The sequence below is a fragment of the Pezoporus wallicus genome, unplaced genomic scaffold, assembly GCF_028554395.1.
Source record: "Pezoporus wallicus isolate ANWC-B61680 ecotype Strahan unplaced genomic scaffold, APGP_CSIRO_Pwel_v1 contig_2871, whole genome shotgun sequence".
Taxonomy (NCBI): Eukaryota; Metazoa; Chordata; class Aves; order Psittaciformes; family Psittacidae; genus Pezoporus; species Pezoporus wallicus.
This window is the reverse complement of record NW_026640775.1, coordinates 2,623,874-2,643,195: the sequence shown is the minus strand read 5'-3', so window position 1 is coordinate 2,643,195 and position 19,322 is coordinate 2,623,874. Positions and strand designations below refer to the sequence as shown.

Here is a 19,322-nt window from a genome sequence, read left to right as displayed (position 1 = left end):
ATGTACACTCACAGACTGGAAATCTCCTTTAAGAGGTGCAGAAGGGCCATAACTGTGGTTCACATCCCTCTTTTTCAACAGCAAATTGTAAAGTCCCGCCTTTTGTGGAGCTGTGGGGAGAGCAGCTGGATTTGCCCACATGGACATCCATTCCCCTGTGGCCTGGGAACTTCAAGAGAGATTACGACTCTTGCTAAACATCTCAGTCTGGCTCAGTACCCTTCCTTAATGAGTTTTTCAGGGCAAAATGTATAAAATAAGCAACTAGGAAGCACAAAGCCACTTTGCATTTCTTGGCTGATGTAAAACAAGATGTCCCATTTGCTACATATTGTGATGCTCAGTATATTGTAACAGCATGGCAATTCGCATCTAATACAATTGGCATTTTGCATTCCTAGAAATAGTTCCAACTATCCCCTATTCTCAGAACAATTTGCAAATATTAATGAGTTGAGACATTGAGGAAGATCTTGCCTCCCTCTGCAAACAGGGAAACTGAGGTAATTAAACAGCCGTATTCTTAGTGCCTCATAAAGTGAGTCCTGGCCTCAGAGGCTGTGACGACCTCGATAAGCCAGACAGAGTAGGAAGCACACCTTCTGCCCCACCTTTTGCTTTGGACTGTCAGACAAAATGTTCTTGCAGGTCCAGATGTGAGGGTTTATATGGGAGCCCTGCACCAGCCAGCACTGATGCTGGTGTCCTGCAGGGTGGCACTTTGCTCCCATTTATGCACTGGAACACTGACAGTAGAAATAAAAGTAAAATTAGGAGAAGTTCTGATGCTGGAATAGAGAACAGCAATAAAAATTGGCAAATCAGGCAAAAGTGGATGAGCTGAAGGCCATAGTTTCATTGTTTCTTTTCAAGCTGTGAAATAAGCAGGGAAGAACAGTGAATAGATTGCACACTGGTTGTTCACTGCTGCACTAAAGCCCTGGAGGAAGACTTCCAAAAGCACAAATGAAGGTTCAATACCCAGCTCCTGGTGGCTTCCAGTGGGACAGAGTGCTTTCATTTCCTTTCGTGCCTTTAAATGTCTTTATTAGCTGCACCTTTGAGAATTGGGTGGAGAGCAGAGAAGTGGCAATATTTCCATGCTGGTGAGGCAGAGCTGCAAGAACAGGCAGAGAATTGCTCTGCACTTGCTTCCTCCATGGTTTCTGCCGTTATGCAGTGAGCTTGGGTCTTTACCAAACCAAAGACCAGAGACAAGGTACTTTGGAGAAAGCAGCATCAGTGGAAAGGACATGGAGAGCTCAGTTTAAGGCACTCCTAAAAGCCAGCAAAGCTCAAACCAGGGGAAGGTCTGACATTAAGAATGTCAATGATGTGGTGGTGGATTTGTGCCACCAAATGAGGAGGAAAGGCGCTGCCGTTTCGGGATGGATTGAACGTCTTTGGCAGGCAAGCACACAAACCCAGCCTGCTAGAAGTGGTTTGGACAGGGCTGCATGAGACAAAAGCTGGAGAGACACTTCTAGTGAGTAGCCCTGAGCTAAACTTCAGCTGCTGCACAGAGCAGAATTGAGTCCCTCAAAGCTAAGATGACACTGGAGATCTTGTTATAGAAGAGCGATAGGAAGATGCAGCTGAATTCCTGCCTGTTGGTATCTGTGCTGTGCTCTTCATGCCCTGGAGGATGCCCTCCAGACTTCTCATAGGAAGCTCTGCTTTGCCTCCAGCTGAGGTTGATATTTGCATTCCCTGAGTTTGGCTCTGAGCTAGACTGACCTCCTGCCTCATGTCAGAGGACTGTATTTCCCTGATGAGTGCATGTACCTGAGGGCTGGCCATCGGTCTGAGACTGCCCCTTTCCCCCCACCCCACCCCAAACAGGCACTTTCAAAAGAGCTGTGTGGAGACTGCACCCAGATCTGTGGGCTTATAGTGCCTAAGGTGAGGGCTCACAGGTCAGCTCTTCTGTTTTTTGCATGGAGATTCTCTTGAGAACAATGTGCTGAACGTGCAGGGATGCTCCTTTGTCCTCTCTCTATGAAAATCCTGGAGCTGTTTCAGTTTGATCTTGACATTTCCACAACCTGAAAAGGGAGAGACTCAAAACCACAACCTTGGAAGTTAAACACATCTGGCCTTTAGAGGAGGTTGGTTTTAGATTTCCACTCTGGACCTCTGCGTGAGCTTGAATTGTCATTAAAATCACGCAGCTCCATCCATGCAGATGAGCCAGCACTGTTGCTGGTAGTACGAGGTTATGAGCCAGTTCCATCCACTGCTTTTTCTGCTTGTCCTTGGCCTATTTTTTTTCAGAAAACAAAAATACAATTTTTTAATTCCAAATAATCTCTCTTACAACTTTCTCTCTTCCCTCCCCCAGTGGCATGGGTGAGGAGCTGCTATTTGCCACTACTTTGGATCCTTTGTGGGCGCACATCACCAAAGTGCATGTGATAGTCCCCATGTGCACTGAGTGCACGTGCTGAAGCGTTTTCTGAAGCTCTGCCTCACACTGAAGGTGTTTTGCGCCAGGAAAATTTGGCTTAGGACTACAAGCATTCCTGCCAGTGTATTGTCCAAGACAAAATCACCTTGGAAAGTCATGGGAGAGCTCCTTTATCACCATGGCCCCCTTGCGTTCTGCAGCTTTCTCTTCATCCTTCCCATCAGTTTGTGTCAGTGACGAGGTCATTTATTTAAAACCTAACCCATTAGTGAGGTGTTGCTCATACTGTGCAGCCGGGCTTGTTGAAAGATGCAGGAAACTACTTTGCAAAGATGTTTCCTCAGGATTTACAATTCCCCCCAGCCCTACAGATGTATCTACAGGCAGCTGAAGGAACCTGCAGGAGTGCACCAGCTCTTTTGGAAGGCTAAGCTTTTTGAATAACAGCCATCAGTCTGGTGTTGACAGTCGTTGAGAACAAATAACAATTCAAAAGAGTAACCAGGTTTTAGAACTCCAAGAGGCATGTGGGTATCTTGAGAAACCTAGCCTGGATAGTTTAAAAGCTCATGTACTCTTTTCAGCATTAACTTAGCCACTTGGAATCCAAAATATCTCAGAAAGTAAACTTGGGGGGGGGGGGTAATATATCTTTTCACAAATTGCAGCATGTAGCCTCTGCCTTTCATGTCTCCAGCAAACAGAAAGCGGCAGGAAAGGCTGAAACACCTGCCTGCTCTGCTGCAGCAGAATGTTCAGAAGCTGAGACTTGAGATGGGCATCCTGTTTCTTTATTGCTGTGGTCTTTCTGGATTTAATCCCCCTAAAACAAATGTTGGGAGAGGTTCCTCGGAGAATGTCAACAGACTCAGGTCATACACGGTGGTCAGCAAACATCAGCTTTCCCCCAAGGTCTGCATGTGACCTGGGAAGTGGCACTGGAAGGAGCTGGAAAATTCCCCTTTTTGTCCCTTGCTTCATGATGGGCTGAAATTAGTATTTTAAGGTGGGCTTGAGTGAAGCTGTGTTTTGCTATATGAATCCAAACTACCCTGTTCTGCAGGAAGGGCTTAGGGGATTGGTGAACCCTGTATGGCACTTGGGCAGACACTGGGCTGTAATCAGCTCCTACAGGAAAGCCCTTTCCTAGGAGAGTGTTGTATATGTTTCTTTTGCCAGGAGACAGACCAGGAAAGACCCCTCTATGCTGGGTGAAACTTTACTTCCTTGTTTAAACTGCCTTTCAACAGAAAATTGAGGGTTTACTCTAATAACAGGTTTCATTAGAACGTTTGTTCTCCACATAATTTTTTACCTTTCTTGAAAAAATTTAACACCTGAAAATTGGGTATTTTGGCTGATGACTGAAACACTTTAACTGAAGTAAAATGTGGACTTCCCAGCGAGGAGACAGACACACCAAAACCTGCACTAAAAAATAACCCTGAAGACATTCCAGGACGCTAAAGTGCCTGCTTATGGATTCCGTGGAGTGGCTAATGCCCTTCTGTGTGTCAGCTAGTGCCCAGCTTGCACTTGTGATTGATCTTTTGGCTAGGAATTTGAGTGGTTTCAGAAGGCAGATTTCACTGTTCTGAAGAAATTGCAGTGTTCTGTAACATTGCCCGTTGTCATTTGTAGTACTTCTGTGTCTAAACAGTTCAGAATAACCAGGACGAAAGTTATCCACACATGTACATCGTGCATTCCCCATGTGAGATGCGAACGCCAGGTACCGAGTGGCACGTTAATAATAACTCTTAACCCTGTCTCGTGTTTTCGTAACGCAGATTCAGCTTTGTACTAACACAGGTTTGACTCTTTTTTTACCCTCTGTCTGCCTTCTAAAATGATTCCCTGCCAGAGGCAGGAGCGGTTTCTTCATTTACAGTAAATAAATGCCATGGATGTGACACCTGCCCTTTTCTGGGCTCTCACCCAGGGATTAGACTGTGCCTGGGGATCTGAGCTCTTTACATACAATGCACAGCTGTGGTATAAAGAGCCTTTTGAAAGGGAGGCTTGGCAGCTTTCCCAGAAGTGAACTGAAGGGTCCATTTGTGCCTTACCTGTGATTAATTCTTTTCCGTTTGTATTTGCAGTGGAAGTACTTGAGCCTGGCACTAACAAAACCCATTTTGTTGTGCAGTTCACTGCCTCTAACTGTATCTCCAGCCTCTGGGGCTTCCCTACCTTTGCAGCTGTTGACTAGTATTAATTATGTGTATGCTACTTAATCATCTAGGAGTGACCCTCTAAAGTGGCATTTAATCTGTTTTGAGGCAGCTGACAAAAGTGAGTTATGCCAGAGGACTGTAGTGGAAACACCTAGGCAAGGATGGAAAAGGTTCAGAGGGATGGCTTTGACAGCATCCCTGTTCCGTGAACAGTGGGGCTTCTCTGCTTGCTGTGGAGATGTGTATTAAGAGGCAGGCACCAGGCCCAGAACAGTAAGTGTTTTACCTTTCTGTCTAATGTGGTGAGCTTTTGGTTTTGAGGCTTTGTGGTAGAGGAATTTGAGGGCCTGGCACACTTAGGTTAAAACAGCATTAATAGGGCAGAGCTGGTGAGGGTAACATCAATGGAAGGAAAACCCAAAGTACTGCTTGGGATTTGAGAAGCAAAGCAAAGCCTCCTGACTTGTTACCTCTGTAGAGGGCACCAGCACGGAGGTGGTGGGATATCTGTAAGCCAGTAAGGGGAACTAATGGGTATGGGTTTTAAGCGGTCCAGAGAGATATGATGTGGGAGTGGGGGAGCCTATGACAAAGAGGCAAGTGAAGCACAGTGTGATCAGAGAAGAGTAAAAGCTTAGTCTGATGAATCCTACCAGACTTCTTCCCTTGAGAGTTTGGACCATAGCCACCAAGATGACATGTACCTTCCACAGGTACTGGACAGAGCTGGCTGTATATTTCCCAGCTGTGTCTCGTACCTTGTAGGTCCATGTCCCAGAATGGCTAGGCTGGGTTGAATTGGGTAAGCTGAAATGGAGCAAGCTCTCCCAAAGTATGTGCTGAAGTCTGGAGGAGCCTTTCCTGAGTCCTGCCACAGACTTTCATTGGATGGACATTCAAGAAAAAACAGCCCTGCACTCCCCACGGAGGTCTTCACCTCTTCGGATCAATCATCCACTCATCTCTGCTCCAGCAACTTGAAAACCTTCAGCTTTGCTTCAAAAGAATTCCCCTCACAGTTCAAGTGCATTCACTAGGAGTGGGGGAATTCCTTTCGATCTCTGCTGAAGAACGCTTTTAAGTCAGGAGACCGCTTGTATCTGCAAAGCAAATTTGCTTGCTCACCAACCAACTCTCTGCTGGAAGCACCATCACCCTCAGAAGATTCACTGTTGTTCCCTGTTCCCTCTCTCCTATCTGTAAACTACCCCTATGGCTAGGTAAATATTGTTATTACATCCTATGCCAGGTTTTCTTCCCCCTCCTACAGCAGAATATGCGCATCAGCTCACTTTGTGTGTGAACGCCCATGTCTGAAAGGAGCCTGGCTTTGCTCCAGATCTCAGCCTCTCACATCCTGGCACAGTGTTTTCCAACATCAAACTGCAGCAAGAAAACAAACTTTGGTTTGCTCCTCTGGTGTTAATATCGCCACCCACAACTGCTGCAGCAAGCTCTTACAGCTGTTCTTTCACAGACAGCTGGTGGGGTGATAGGATAAAAGAGGAGGAATTACCCAACTCTGTGCTTAAACAGGATGGATATGGTAACCAGGGCATCATCTGAGCTTCCCAGTGTGGACACCGTGCAAAGGGGAAGGTTGAATAGGCTGGACATGTCGTCCTCTCTGCTTAGAGCAATGCTGGTGCCCCAGGTCATGGACTCATGCATTTGTTCCCAGTTACTTCGTAGGCATCCCAGCTCAGCCTGCTCCAACAGCAGGATTTGGCTTTAAAAAGCCATTTTTTTCCCCAGCCATGTAGTGACAAGCAAAGCATTGCTTTCCTCTTTCCTCTTTGCTGCCTCTTTCTGCCTGGTTTATTAGTAAAAGCCATCAGCCGCTCTGTGGGGAGCAGATCCAGAGCCACAGCCCTGTAAGCTTGGCTGCATGCAGGGTGGTGTGGGAGGCGAGCTTGCTGTGCTGTAATAGCTCACCACTCCCCTCCCTGTGTCTCAGAGAGAAAACTTGCTGCTGTTTGTTAGCGATGGCTCTAAATGAGCTTTCTAGACAAGCACATTTTTTAGCCTTTCAGTGGCATGCGTTGTAAGTATTTAATGTTATCGACACAAGCCAAAGGTCTCCAAACCTCCTCTCTGCCAAATGAGATCAGAGTCCTGCACTGGAGGTCTGAAGTTCTGCAGCGCATCGAGCCACTGTCTGCCTGATGGCCCCACTTTCTTTGATGTGCCTTTTCTTGAGGTTTTTAAACATCTCTTACGTGAATGTATCACATCTTGAGATAATTTGAGCTGTTTGACCTGTTTTTTCACAGACTTGTGGGCAGTCAGTGGCAAGGTGGCTTTATAATGGACTTTATAATGGGCTTGTGTCTGCACACCACAGGGTTCATGCCCTGTTGGTGACCCAGGCAGCACCTTGCTTACATAGGCAGGCTCCCATGGGGTTCATCACGTTGGTTGGAGTTATGAGTAGGGATCTTCACCCACCTGTGTGACTGGGCTTTGCCCGTTCTTCCCTGGTCTCAGTGCACCAGGACATCCTGGCACGTGGTGCCTTAGCTCAGACGGGTGAGTGAGTCCTCTGGCTCCTAATGAGGCGCTGGGAAGTCAATACCCAGGTACTCCATCAGTGCATTCCCACAGGTACCCAGAAGGAGGAGATGGGTTGTCTTTATTGATGAATTTGTGCCTTTTGAAAAAGCTTTTGCCCAGGTACAGCTGTGGCTGTGACTGGTGAGTTCATGGACGACTAAAACCTCAGTGGTATAGACAGGACCTGTGCACCCTGGCAGATTCGAGAGGGAGCTGCCAGTAGCTATCCTCTTCAGTGCAGTTACTCTGCTTTATTCACCACAGGTAAAGGTCAGCATTGCTCTTCCAGTTACGCCTCTCCTCTCCAGAAGCGTCCCTCTGCTCTGAACCACAGAATTATCCCCATCCTTTCTTGTATTTACTGACTTCTTAGCATCTGCTGGATCCAACTGGGAGCTGCCCTGCTGGTAATCAACATCCCCCCAGACATACTCCTCCATGACTGACTCAGTCAGCCACAGCGCTTCAGCACAGCCCTTCCGAGCAGAGAAGCAATTGCTCTTTCTGCCCTGTCTAGCGCTCTCCCAGCCAGCCCTCCTGGCAGCTGAGTCACTTCCTTCTTTAAATCTGGCCTTAAACCTTCCTTTTCTCTTTGCCTTGTGATTCATTCCCTTTGTGAAGTGTTTTGCAGAGATCCAGCTGGAAGATGCTGAACAGAGAAATGCCTCCAGTGTGAGACATCCTCCTTGTCTTGGAGCCACAGCGGTGAGACCCCCTCTGAGGGCTGGTCCCTGCACAGTGCTAAATGGTGTCTCTTAGTATCAGTGTTTCTCTTATCTTACCATTTCTTTCAATGCTGCATTTTAGGAGTAGGAGCCAACTCCCGCCTGCAGGCAAACGCGTGTAATTTCCTTTGACATCAGCGTGTGCCTGTGAGGACAAAGCTCTACCCTTTCCCACCCCATCTGATTAGACGTGGTGAGGGAGTCATTACAAGATCTCTGCTGCTCCTCCTTGTCTCTTGTGGGATTTAAGGAGAACCACTGTTAAAACTGAGCTGAAATGCGCTCAGAGAAGGGAAAGCTTCAATTTCTACTCTATAAGCATGGAGATATTTTTAGTATAACATCTACACGCCTCATATTTTTCTATTAAGATTTAGGGTGTTTTGTCCCTCACCTGCTTATTTCCTTGGCTTTGAACCCTCTCATATCTATCTGCCTCGCCTCTTCAGTTTCCTGGTGTGGAATGGAATCTCCAACCAAGGGCATAGTTAAAAGATGTCATCATGTGGCACCATTGAACTTGGCTAGACCTGCCCCTGTTATCAGCAAAGCATGAGGAAAAATTTGCCAAAGCTTTTAAATCCTGCTTTCAGCTGTGACTTGGGTAGTTAAGCTCTAAATCCATTTCACTATCCTTGCAGTTTAGGCATATGAACACTCAAGTTGCTTAGCACTTAGCAAAGTGTCCCACGGGTGTACCCTTAGAGTCTTGGAACAAATGCATACAGTCAGGATCCAGACTTGGTTCTGTTATGGTCTCATGGCTTCCTTAGGACAGTGATGCCCAGGCTAGTGCTAGTGTTGTAAGTGCACATTAACGAAACATTTAGGAATGAATGAGGATGCAGTAGCAGACTGTGATGCTTTGGTCACTTTGTAGGGGAGGGTCTGTTTGTGAGATTGTTGCTTCTAGAAGTGCATGCAGGCTGTACAGCTGTATCTGTTTGTAGCTCTGGTTTTCTAAAACACGATAGATGACCATTTTCTAGAGAGTGACAAAAAGTCATTTTCCAGTACGGAAAGCCCGCAAATAAAATGATATCACTATTGTAAGGGAGCTTTGTTTCTATGGAGGGGACAGGAGCTATGGAGTTTTTTAGAAATGAAGACCTCTGGTCCGAAGAGAGGACTTTCCATTTTTAACTGATTCTTACAGGAGACACAGCAATCAAGTAAATGAGAATTGTCATTTCTAACAAATACTGATAATCCTAAAATCTGATTTTTAATAAAGCTTCAGCAATCACATTCTTCAGCCTCCAAAACAGGCAATTTTTGAGAACAATGTAACATCTCCTTGGCACACTGATGTTCCTTTGCACAATGAGCTTACATTGCACATATCTGTTTTCTTTTGCTTAGAATGAAGTGATCAGCCAGCAGCTCTCTGTCATTTTCACTCATTGCTATGGACCCTACCCTATTCCGAAGCTTGTTGAAATTAAACGCAAGCAGACCTCTCGCCTCGGTAAGCATGGCTTGAAAGTGCTTGTTGGTTCTCAGAGGAGAGCTGTGGGAAGTCTGTGTCCTGGCTGTGTGCCAGGTGGGCATGAGTCAAAGGAAAACCTGAATCTGAAAGGCAGAACTAGAAAAAGGGCCCCAAACTTAGCCTGACCTGAAACTCCCACTGAAATCAGGGGGGGTCATCAGATGTGTTAGAGTGGGACCATAAATCTGCAAAGATCTGTCTGTGTTGATAACTAGGCTGGAATCTAAGCTTGGAGCCAAACGTCTGCCCACATATGAAAATGCTGTGGCTGGCTGTGGGTGATGCCAGGCTAGCACAGCCCTCCTTGCCTGCAGACAGAGCCCAGGTCATTTTAATGTGCCCAAGAGAAGACCAGAGGTCTTCCAGGACCCTCTTTCCCTGGGCAGAAAGACTTCCCCACACAAGGAGAGGGGTCTAACAGGGTATAAATAAGAGTAGGGCCCTCCAGCATCCATTCAGGTGTAGTTTACTTTGGGTAGCAGAGCTGGGAGGCCTTGCCAGCTCCGCTCGGTGGGGATGGCTGGCTGTCAGCAAAGGTCCTCACAGAATTCAAAGCTTTGAATTCTCTTCATCTGAACTCCATGTGGCTGTCTGGGGGCTCAGGCTCTCCACAACAGCTTCATAGGCTTTACTCTTTAATTAAAAACAATATCCTTTTATGCTATTGTCATGTTTTATCAAACCGGGATAATCTTCTCTACATTCATGACCTCTTCCAAACCAAAGTTATTGGCTTTTTTTTTTCTTTTTCTTCTTTTTGTGATTCTAGATCCCCATTTTCTTAACAACAAAGAGATGTCAGATGTTACATTTCTGGTGGAAGGAAGACCATTTTATGCACATAGAGTATTGCTATTTACTGCATCACCAAGGTAAAATAAAGAGGCATTTCTGGTTTTGTAATAAAAATCAAACTTAATTTTGTGGTTTGGTTTTCTTGGGGTGTTTGGGTTTCTTTTGCAGGTGGTTGGGGGGGGGTTTGTTGTTTTGTTTTGGTTTTTTATGTTAAGATTCTTTGAAGGTTAGTGGCCCAGCCTTCAAGTTTTTCCTATGAAGAACATCTCAACAGCTTGTTTCTTGTTGATCTGCAGGGTGTTTAACAAGTCCTGCTATCACTAGGTTCCTACCCAATAAATCATCCATGCTTCTGGCCATGCATCTGACTTCATTCCACTGAGGCGCATTTGCATGGAGCTCATTGCTGCATCCCGCTCTTGATCGCAGAGGAGTCTTTTAATATTTTTATTCCTAATGATTTATCCTGTCAGTGGCTAAATCCTGCCTTGCATCGGTGTAGGCAGTCTCCAGCAAAAACAAACTCCTATCACTGCTTTCATTGACAGCATTTGACCCTTTTAAGATAAAATTAAGTAACTATGAAACGTATCATACTGTATTCAAAGACAGTATTTATCGTCTGTTCCCTGTGCTCAGGAGGCTGGACGTGGGTTACCCAGCACAACCCAAATCTTATTTGTATGCAGCTTTATAATTAAAGGTGTGCTTTGAAACAGCTTTAGCTAGTCCTCCATAGGAGCTTATGTCAAAATGTGGCAAGGACGAGCCACTGAGTCTGGGTAGTTGAGCTACCGTGGGAACTGATGCTAGTCATGCTGCCAACCCACACCACAGAGTAAAGAGACTTGCAGAAAGCAACTGCAGTATCTAACTCTGCCTTCTATTAAGAAATGGGTGTTTTGGTTTGGAGCTTATTGGTAGAGGTACAAACATGTTCCAAACTCCAGCTTTAAACCTACTAAATTGTGTTCATAATAGAGTTTGACACTAGTAAAAGCAAATCAATTGTTATCTCTATGTTAATTAACAAGATGCAGTCATGATGTGGAAAAGGTTAACATCCAGCAAATGCTTGTCTTGATAGATAAGCCAAGCTTCGCACTACTGTTGGAAGGTCAGGTGAATTACCAAAAAGAGGAATTACAAGGACAGATGTTTCTGACAGCATATTTCCTATTTTTGTCTTCTGATCAAATGGGAATATCTGGTTTTGAGAAATAGATTGCTACATACAGATATGTCTCACATAAGTCTGCAATTATTAACTTAGAATGTGGGGTTTTCTCCAGAAACTTGTGTCTGAATTTCAGGTTTTGATAATCAGAGAACAGCAACTTGTCCAGTTTTCTCTCCTGCCTCTTCTTACACAAGTATACTGAGCCTACATACATGTAGCATGAAAAGTCTTAGTGTAGCTGCTTTAATATTTTTTTCCAAAACACTTTTTTTAAAAGCAGCATAATGAACATAGGCCAAAATTTATGTCCTTCAAAAAAAGAAGGTGTGCTGTTTTTAAACGTTGTGTGTCTTCCTAAAAGATCATGTTGCCTCCAAGGGGCGAGGGGGAAAGAAAACAATAGTTTTGGTTTTGTAATATGCACCATTAGAGAATCCAAATTTCTTATGTACATTTTATTTTGTTGTGGTATTTAGATGTATTGTTCCAAAATCTCAGATTGAAATCTCCTGAAAGAGTGGCATCTTCCTTTTGGTTTGAATGTTATATCAGTGTCTAAATCTTGATGCATTTTAGTGACAAATCCATTCATTTCAGTGTACTGTATTTGCAAGAGCTGATGCTGTCCTTCCACTTCACTGTGCCTTTTCACAGAGATAATTGGGCTGGTATTTCAATCTTGCTTCTTTTTATCTAGGTTTAAAGCACTGCTGTCTAGCAAGCCCGCATCCGATAGTACTTGTATTGAGATCAACTATGTGAAGTACCCCATCTTTCAGGTAAAGTCAGTTCTCACATTGAATTTGAATGGAACATGTAATAGGAACATCGTACATGCCCTGTCCAAATTAGTACGTATGTATTTAGAAAACACATAGCTCAGAGTAGTGGTTTCATGAGCACAGGTTTCACCTCTGTTTATACTCTAAGCTGCCGAGTGCTACTGATTGCAAATGTTGTGCCCAGCCAGATTCAATAGCATGTATATGGGCTGTGCAGACAAAGCAGAGCATATCAAGGTAAAGCACTTGACTCTTTTTTCTCTTGCTGGCTTTTTCTGTATTTAATGGACAGACTTGCAAAAGAAACAGTTAATTCCATACCTTAGCAGCATTGTTCAGTCAATTTTTTCCATGAAAATACAGAGCTTGCTTTCTGTATCAGAAGCGTATACATGGTATATGCTTCCCTCTATTTGAGTCAGAGCTCAGACAGTTCCACGTATCAACTGCTACTGCTGCAGATAATTCCCAGCTGTCTACAGTAACTTTAGGCTTGCTGGAAGCTCACTGCAGAGGGATCTTAGCTGGCTTGTATTACAATGCAGAGCCTCCCCCACTCTTTCTCATCATCCATGCGTGCCCACACACAGCTGGGTGAAGGTGGGGGTGCCATTGCCAGGGAAGGAATAAGGGAATAACCATTATATATGCTATGTTTTCCTGAATCAGTGATGTACTTCGAGAGAGAGAGTAGTAAAATCTATCTTGAAATTGGGAGGTTTGGGCTGGTTTTATTTACAAATCCTTGGTGGTGTTGGAGAGCCTTAGGTATTGCCTACAATCTTTACATCACTCCCTACTCCCTGATGTCTTGGATAGCTTTTTGTAAACACTTCCTTTGTTTTATTACAGCTGGTTATGCAGTATCTTTATTATGGAGGTGCAGAGTCACTCCTGATTAAAAATAATGAAATTATGGAGGTAAGAGACATTTATCTTAATTGCAGTGGGAGCAATGCTAAGTGATCTCTGTACCATTCACCAAAGGGCATGTGGCCATTGGGCAAGACATGAACACTCCTGTTAGAGCCAGCAGTGCACAGGCTGTCTGGAGTCCTGCAGGAGACTTTCAGTCTCCTTCTCTGCCAGTCATCTGTTAATGGTAACTTTTACCAGTATGAAGTTGGCTGTCAGAGAAGAGAGAGTATAAAAATTATGGTCATCAAGCCTCCCAAAAGTATCTGAAATAAAAATATATAGTTAGGTGCTTTGAGAGGCTCTTTCAAGGAAATGCAAAGCTGGTATTACCACAATCTGGAATGAGCCCCCAACAGCATAGTATACCATCCACTCTATCTTTCAGCCTGATAGGTGAGGTGCTCTTCTACAGCTTCCCTCTGACATACTCTTGCTTTTATGTTTATTAGCTCAGGCTTACATGTCCAGACCCATCTCAACAGCATAAAAGCGTCCTGTTCAGTTCTTCACTCAGGAGAATTCTTGGGCATGTACCAGGCTTTAACCGTGCGAGAAATCCCACTGGAATCACAGTTCAGTTCAGTTTCAAGCATGTGACTGTCAAGTTTTCTGAATAATACTTCAAGCTGCTCCCTGAGCTACAGAGACTTCTTTGCCCCTTTCTCACTGGATTTAAAACATCCAGTGCCATTGTGCCCATTTGTGAAAGTCAGACCAAGCCAGCTGGACTGACTGAGCTGTCAATGTAGCCACACATCCGCAACCTCTATGGATGTTAAGTCATCCTCTTCCAAATACTGTGTACTGTCATTGCCAGCTATGATCAACCTAATGACCTCAACTAAACTGAACTAAGACATATTAGAGCAAATTCTTGATAGCCATTGAGGGAGTTTTCCTGTTGACAGTCACCAAATTATGGTAGCCAAAATTAATACAGGACAGTAAATACTAAAATCTTGAACAGCTAGTGTACAGATTATAGTCTACCACCATGATGTTTTACTGTTGCTTACATTAGTTAGTCTGTCCCTGTGACACTGTTGCCTGGGGCATCTATGCAAGGCTTGGCATTTACCAAAGTACTGCTAACCACAAATTGGGAGCAATTCTTTGGGGTACAAGTGGCCAGGGTGAATCAATTCTGATGGGTACAGGGACATCTGTACCAGCCCTGCTGGCAGGGAGAGGATGGAACTGGTTGTGACTGAAATTACCCCTTCCTGGTGCAGGTGGTGGATTTTCAACTAAGCATACCCACCCTGACTTTCTGATCTTTACAGGACAAGGTCACTGATTCTCATACCTTGTATGAAATCTCGTATGATTTCATTTGTAGTTTTGAAAGAAGCTCCTGAATTTCTTACCCTCCCTGGAATAAGAAGTCTTAGACGAGGCAGTACAACAGCTTTATAGAGATGCCTGTGTTACCACCTAGGCTGTTAAAAAGCTTGTGCTGCAGTTCAGCTGGCAGCTTTGCTCTACTTTTGTGACATCTCAAAACTTCTGTGACTCAAGAATGTATGACTGATTGATTGATCTGTTGATAACAGATCTAGCCACAGTTCCTCACAGTTTACAGTAATTACAAACCAGCACGTGACTGCTTGAGCCACAGAGACAGCTGGAATAGGATTTGGCTTTATCTTTCAAAACTGCATTTAGCAACTTGCCTTATTACAAATAAGATAACAAGAAGCACCAGAAATACTCCACAGAAATCTTTGCTGCAATTCATAATTGGGGCCAGCTGGCTGCTGTCACATCAGCACTGCAGATTTTGAATACTTGGATTTATTTATGGGATTAAAGCAGAGCTCAAGCAGACTGCATAGGAGAAGTTAGAGTAATGTCATGGAAGTTTCAGGCGTTTGTTCCCCAGTGCTCCTACCTGGTGGCATGAAAGCCCTTTTGGGATTCACAGGATAGCTTTTTGTCATGCAGCTATTGATGGGAAGGGCCATATAAATGCCTAAACACCTGAACAGCTTGGCCTAAGAGACCTGTCTGGATTAGAGCAAGGTGTCAACAGTGAAGAACCCCTGCTTCCTAAGCCAGAGCAGAAAGCAAGAGGCAATGACTTAACATGGAAAGACAGGAAATGAAATCCCTTTTCCCTGCTGTGAAAGGACAGAAAGGGAGCAATAGCAGAAATCTTGGCACTACTGAAATCAGTTGGAGAAATCAAAATTCAAGCTATTTTCACCCTGTGGGTTCAGGTCACGCCCACAGATCCCAAGGCAGTACCAATCCAGGCAGTAAATCCATAGGGCTGAAGAGGGAGGTCAGCTTGAGTCCTGATGGCAGGAGAGTCATGGCAGTACAGCGATATAGACATGACACTACATGAGTGTTAACTAGGCACTGCCTCTCACCAAGCTGGTTCCACCTTTGCATTGTATCCCACTGTGCACCCACTCCTTGGAGTAATGTGGAGTCAGCCAGTGTTTTAGTGGCCGTGGCCTAGCTGTGACCTTACTGCTGCTCACAAGCTAGAGCAAGGCGCATGTGGAGATCTGATTCCACTTCCTTGAGCCTGCTGAGATGACAGATTTGAAGTTTATTGCCTCTCTGGACTTTTAAGTCTGCCCAGGGTGGTCATCATCATCTGGTTTGAATTCCAGTATCCTCTTGTCCTGGTCCTTCTGCTGACATCCCCATACCCAGCCTAGGTGCTCTGTTTCAGCTACAGCCTGGGGAATGGTTGAACCAGAACTTTTTTTTTTTCATGGAATGTAATTGCAGATCCCTCCTTGCCAAGTCATGATTCAAAGTGACCAGAGACTCTCCAAGCTGCTGTTTTGTTTTTGTCTTCCCCCCCCACCACCACTGCCCCTATTCCAAAGTTAGCACATGGGTCTGAGCAGCCTGTGGTGGTCTCTCCATGGACAGCTTCCCCCAGTATGATCTAGAGGGGACTGCAAAGGGTTGAAGCAACCAAGCAACCTTCTCAGTCTGACTGTCAGTACTTTCATGCTAACTGAAGTAGGGGCAGAGAAAGAAATATAATGAAACAGTAAAGAAGCAAGCTCTGATTCTGTATCGTTCAGCAGTTTTGACTGTTCTTTCCCTTCTTTTTTTTTTTAGCTTCTCTCTGCTGCTAAATTTTTCCAGCTTGAAGCTTTACAACGGCACTGTGAGATCATTTGTGCAAAAAGCATTAATACAGAAAACTGTGTGGATATTTATAATCATGCCAAGGTAAAAATAACTTCATATGCTTGCATGTTATGTGACTGTCCTCATATCCATAGGTCACTGTTATGATAAGTAGTGATACATACATATATCATATGCTTAGTATGTTTTTATGTATCTAAGATTTGTCATTCATTTACTGTGACTGAGTGGCCAATAGGTACCTAGTATAGTGACAGTCCTAAATCATGTAGTATAAGAGCATCAGTGGCAACTTCTCACCTCCTTCCCTATGCGGCTGAAATTCAAGTGTACCACCGTGTGGCAGATCTATCCCTTGTCATGGCAACCCAAACTGCTGTGTTACTCAACAGGAATCACCTAAGTGAGTAAGACACCTCTCTTTCACCTTCCAAGCCACGTGGTTCCGTTACAATTCCTCTTTCCCTCCTGCCTCAAGCCCACTGTGGTGACACACTCCATGCTGGTGACAGCTTGTCAATGTATAAAAATGCCATGCTGTCAAAGTACAACATCTCAGGGCCATGCATGGATGGTAATGAGAATTTTGTGTCTCAGAGAGATTTGCAGCTTCCTAACTGGAATCAAATTATTTACTTAGCTTATGAGGGGGCCTAAGCCATTAGGCATAAAAGCATGGCATTTTTTGACCTGGAAAACCTATTTTTGCTCATTGATGGAGGTGGTTGCCACATTGATTAGTTTCAGTTTTTTCTCCTCCTTTTGTGTACTTAGTAGTTAAGACTTTCATTCAGAAGACAGAAATGATACCCAAATAGTTGCGACAAAGTATTTTTAGAGCATTCCTTAGATGATTTTTTCTAAACTTACATGGTCTATACGCATGATAAAATGGTGCAGCATGACATGGAGGTTTGATTGAACACAGTAATCCTGCAGATTGCTCCAAACCCCTGCAGACCTCTATTCACATTATCAGGTATTTCTTACAGAAAGTAGTAATGTTAAGTCTTGATGTAGAGATAACATGCAATCAGTGTTTGAAATAGTATAAAGTTCCACATATAAAATGAATAAGAAATGAGTTTTATCTGCAGGTCCATTTATTGTAATAGAAAAATAAAATCAGCAGTGCAAGAATCTTTTGAAAAATACCTGATTTATCTTCTAGCTCATGTAGGAGCTTCTCAGTTTTTATTAGTTACTAAAAGTAAAATGAATGATTTTGGTTTAAAATCGCATGGTTTCTTTGAATTGTGAAATGTAGCTGTTATTACATCCTGATTGAAGAAAGTTCTTACATGGAACTTTATACCTGCCTAAGGGACTTGAATACCACTGGTGATGGGACTGAATAAACCCAGTGATTAAATCCAGCTCCTTGTTTGCCTGCAAGGGCCCCAGCCTGCAAGGTTTTTTTGCCTGCATCTTCCAGTGGTGGCAGTGGAAATGGTGTCCTTGAGAGGCTTTCATGGCTGGGGTCATGTTAGCACTGATGTGGGTTGCGCATTGCAGAGACAGCCAAGCTAGCTGTGAATGAAATCTTGACTTCATTAAGCCACATCACCCTAGAGCTCTGCATGGTTTAGTTTACTTTGCTTCCAGTATATTACATGGGCTAAGCTTCATACTGCTATAGCTAGGTGTCCAGGACCTGAACTCCCACATTTAAAGCTAGTTTGGATACCTCTCTATTATGCTGTCTGCAGAGAAGGCACTCCCATCTTTTGGTTCCCTGTCTGTGTGATGTGCAGGTGATTAATCTGAGCACAGATTGTTCTGCGCAGAGTGCTTCTGTCACACAGTAGCTTCATTTGTTTGTTATGTGAATATGAGATAATGGTATGTGGTGGAAGAGACCAGATGGTTGTGGTGAGCCAGAGGAGCTCACATGCAGTTTAAGTGCAGCTTGCCAGCCAGCTGTCTGCTTTTCCATGTTGCTTTCTGAAGCGTGGAAGAAACTCATGTTAGACAGCAGTTAGGCTGGGAATAAGGTGAGCAGGTACTGAAGCCAGGAACCACCACATCAGCCAGGAGCAGACTTTAAGTATCTTGCTCCTGCTGTAGGTGCCGTTTCTAGTCTTTACAAGCTCAGCTGCATCTGCAGGTGCTCAGGTGGTGCTGAGACCTGCCCTTCCAGATGGGGATGTGCAAACAGGTTGGCCTACAGACTCTTTACTCAGAGCTCAGACTTTGCAGGAGCTTACTTGGGTGGGAGGGTAGGCTGAGCACTACTCTTCGTATTTGCACGCTTATAATTGCAGCTATAGTGGCATATCGTGGCTGTACTCTTTGTATGACCACAGGATCTACGGATTTGAGCAATCTGGTCTAGTGGAAGGTGTACCTGCCCATGGCAGGGGTTTGGAACTGGATGAGTTTTAAGGTCCTTTCCAATCCAAACCATTCTATGATTCTGTGACCAATACAGGTCACCCATCAAATGACCAGCATGGGTCATTTAAGGTTTGCTCATACATTTTCACTCACATATGTAAGGTTTGCTCTACACGTGCTCTACAAATCTCCATTTCCCCACTAAAGATTTCTTGAAGCAAGAAACTTTGCCTGACGGGTTTCTGCAGTCGTATGTCCCATCCTTACTCAGGATGGCATTCATGAAACTTGGTCTGTAGTACATTTCCCCAGACATACATGTGTAAGCATTACTCTGCCTGTCTGAAAGGCTTGGCTTGTGTGTTTGTTTGTATGCAACTCTTATGCACTGTATTTGCTGAGCAGATTTATCTTTCTCTAATTTCACTTCTTGCAGTTTCTTGGAGTCACAGAACTATCTTCCTATTGTGAAGGCTACTTTCTAAAAAATATGATGGTCCTCATTGAAAATGAAGCATTCAAACAGCTGTTGTATGACAAGAACGGAGAAACGTCTGGTCAAAATGTACTACAGGACTTACAGAGGACGTTGGCCACAAGGATTCAGTCAATCCATTTGTCTTCTTCAAAGGGCTCCATTGTGTAAAGCTACGGAAGACGGTAACGCTCTAATAAAGACCCTGCAAGTTCAGTCTGCTGTGGCAGTTGCCTAAACCCATTGCAGTTGCTTAAACGACTACGAAAAAAGCAATTAAAAAAATTCTACTTTGCATCCAAATAGTTCCGTGTTGGCCAAAGGTGCTGTGCTGGGGCCGCGGCCCCGTCTGGATGAGGGAGTG

The 19,322-nt window shown here is 44.3% G+C and overlaps 1 protein-coding gene across 3 annotated transcripts in view; it reads left to right on the top strand.

Moving 5' to 3' along the window:
- Positions 1-19,172, top strand: part of ABTB3 (ankyrin repeat and BTB domain containing 3) — a 169,519-nt gene extending 150,347 nt beyond the window's left edge. For all 3 annotated transcript variants that reach the window (XM_057420538.1, XM_057420537.1, XM_057420536.1), the window contains 6 exons: positions 9,225-9,330; positions 10,121-10,223; positions 12,024-12,105; positions 12,961-13,029; positions 16,114-16,227; positions 18,920-19,172. In XM_057420538.1, the coding sequence (XP_057276521.1) occupies positions 9,225-9,330; positions 10,121-10,223; positions 12,024-12,105; positions 12,961-13,029; positions 16,114-16,227; positions 18,920-19,129 (684 nt within the window). In that variant the 3' untranslated portion in view covers positions 19,130-19,172. The remainder of the gene's footprint in view (positions 1-9,224; positions 9,331-10,120; positions 10,224-12,023; positions 12,106-12,960; positions 13,030-16,113; positions 16,228-18,919) is intronic.
- Positions 19,173-19,322: the final 150 nt, after the last annotated feature.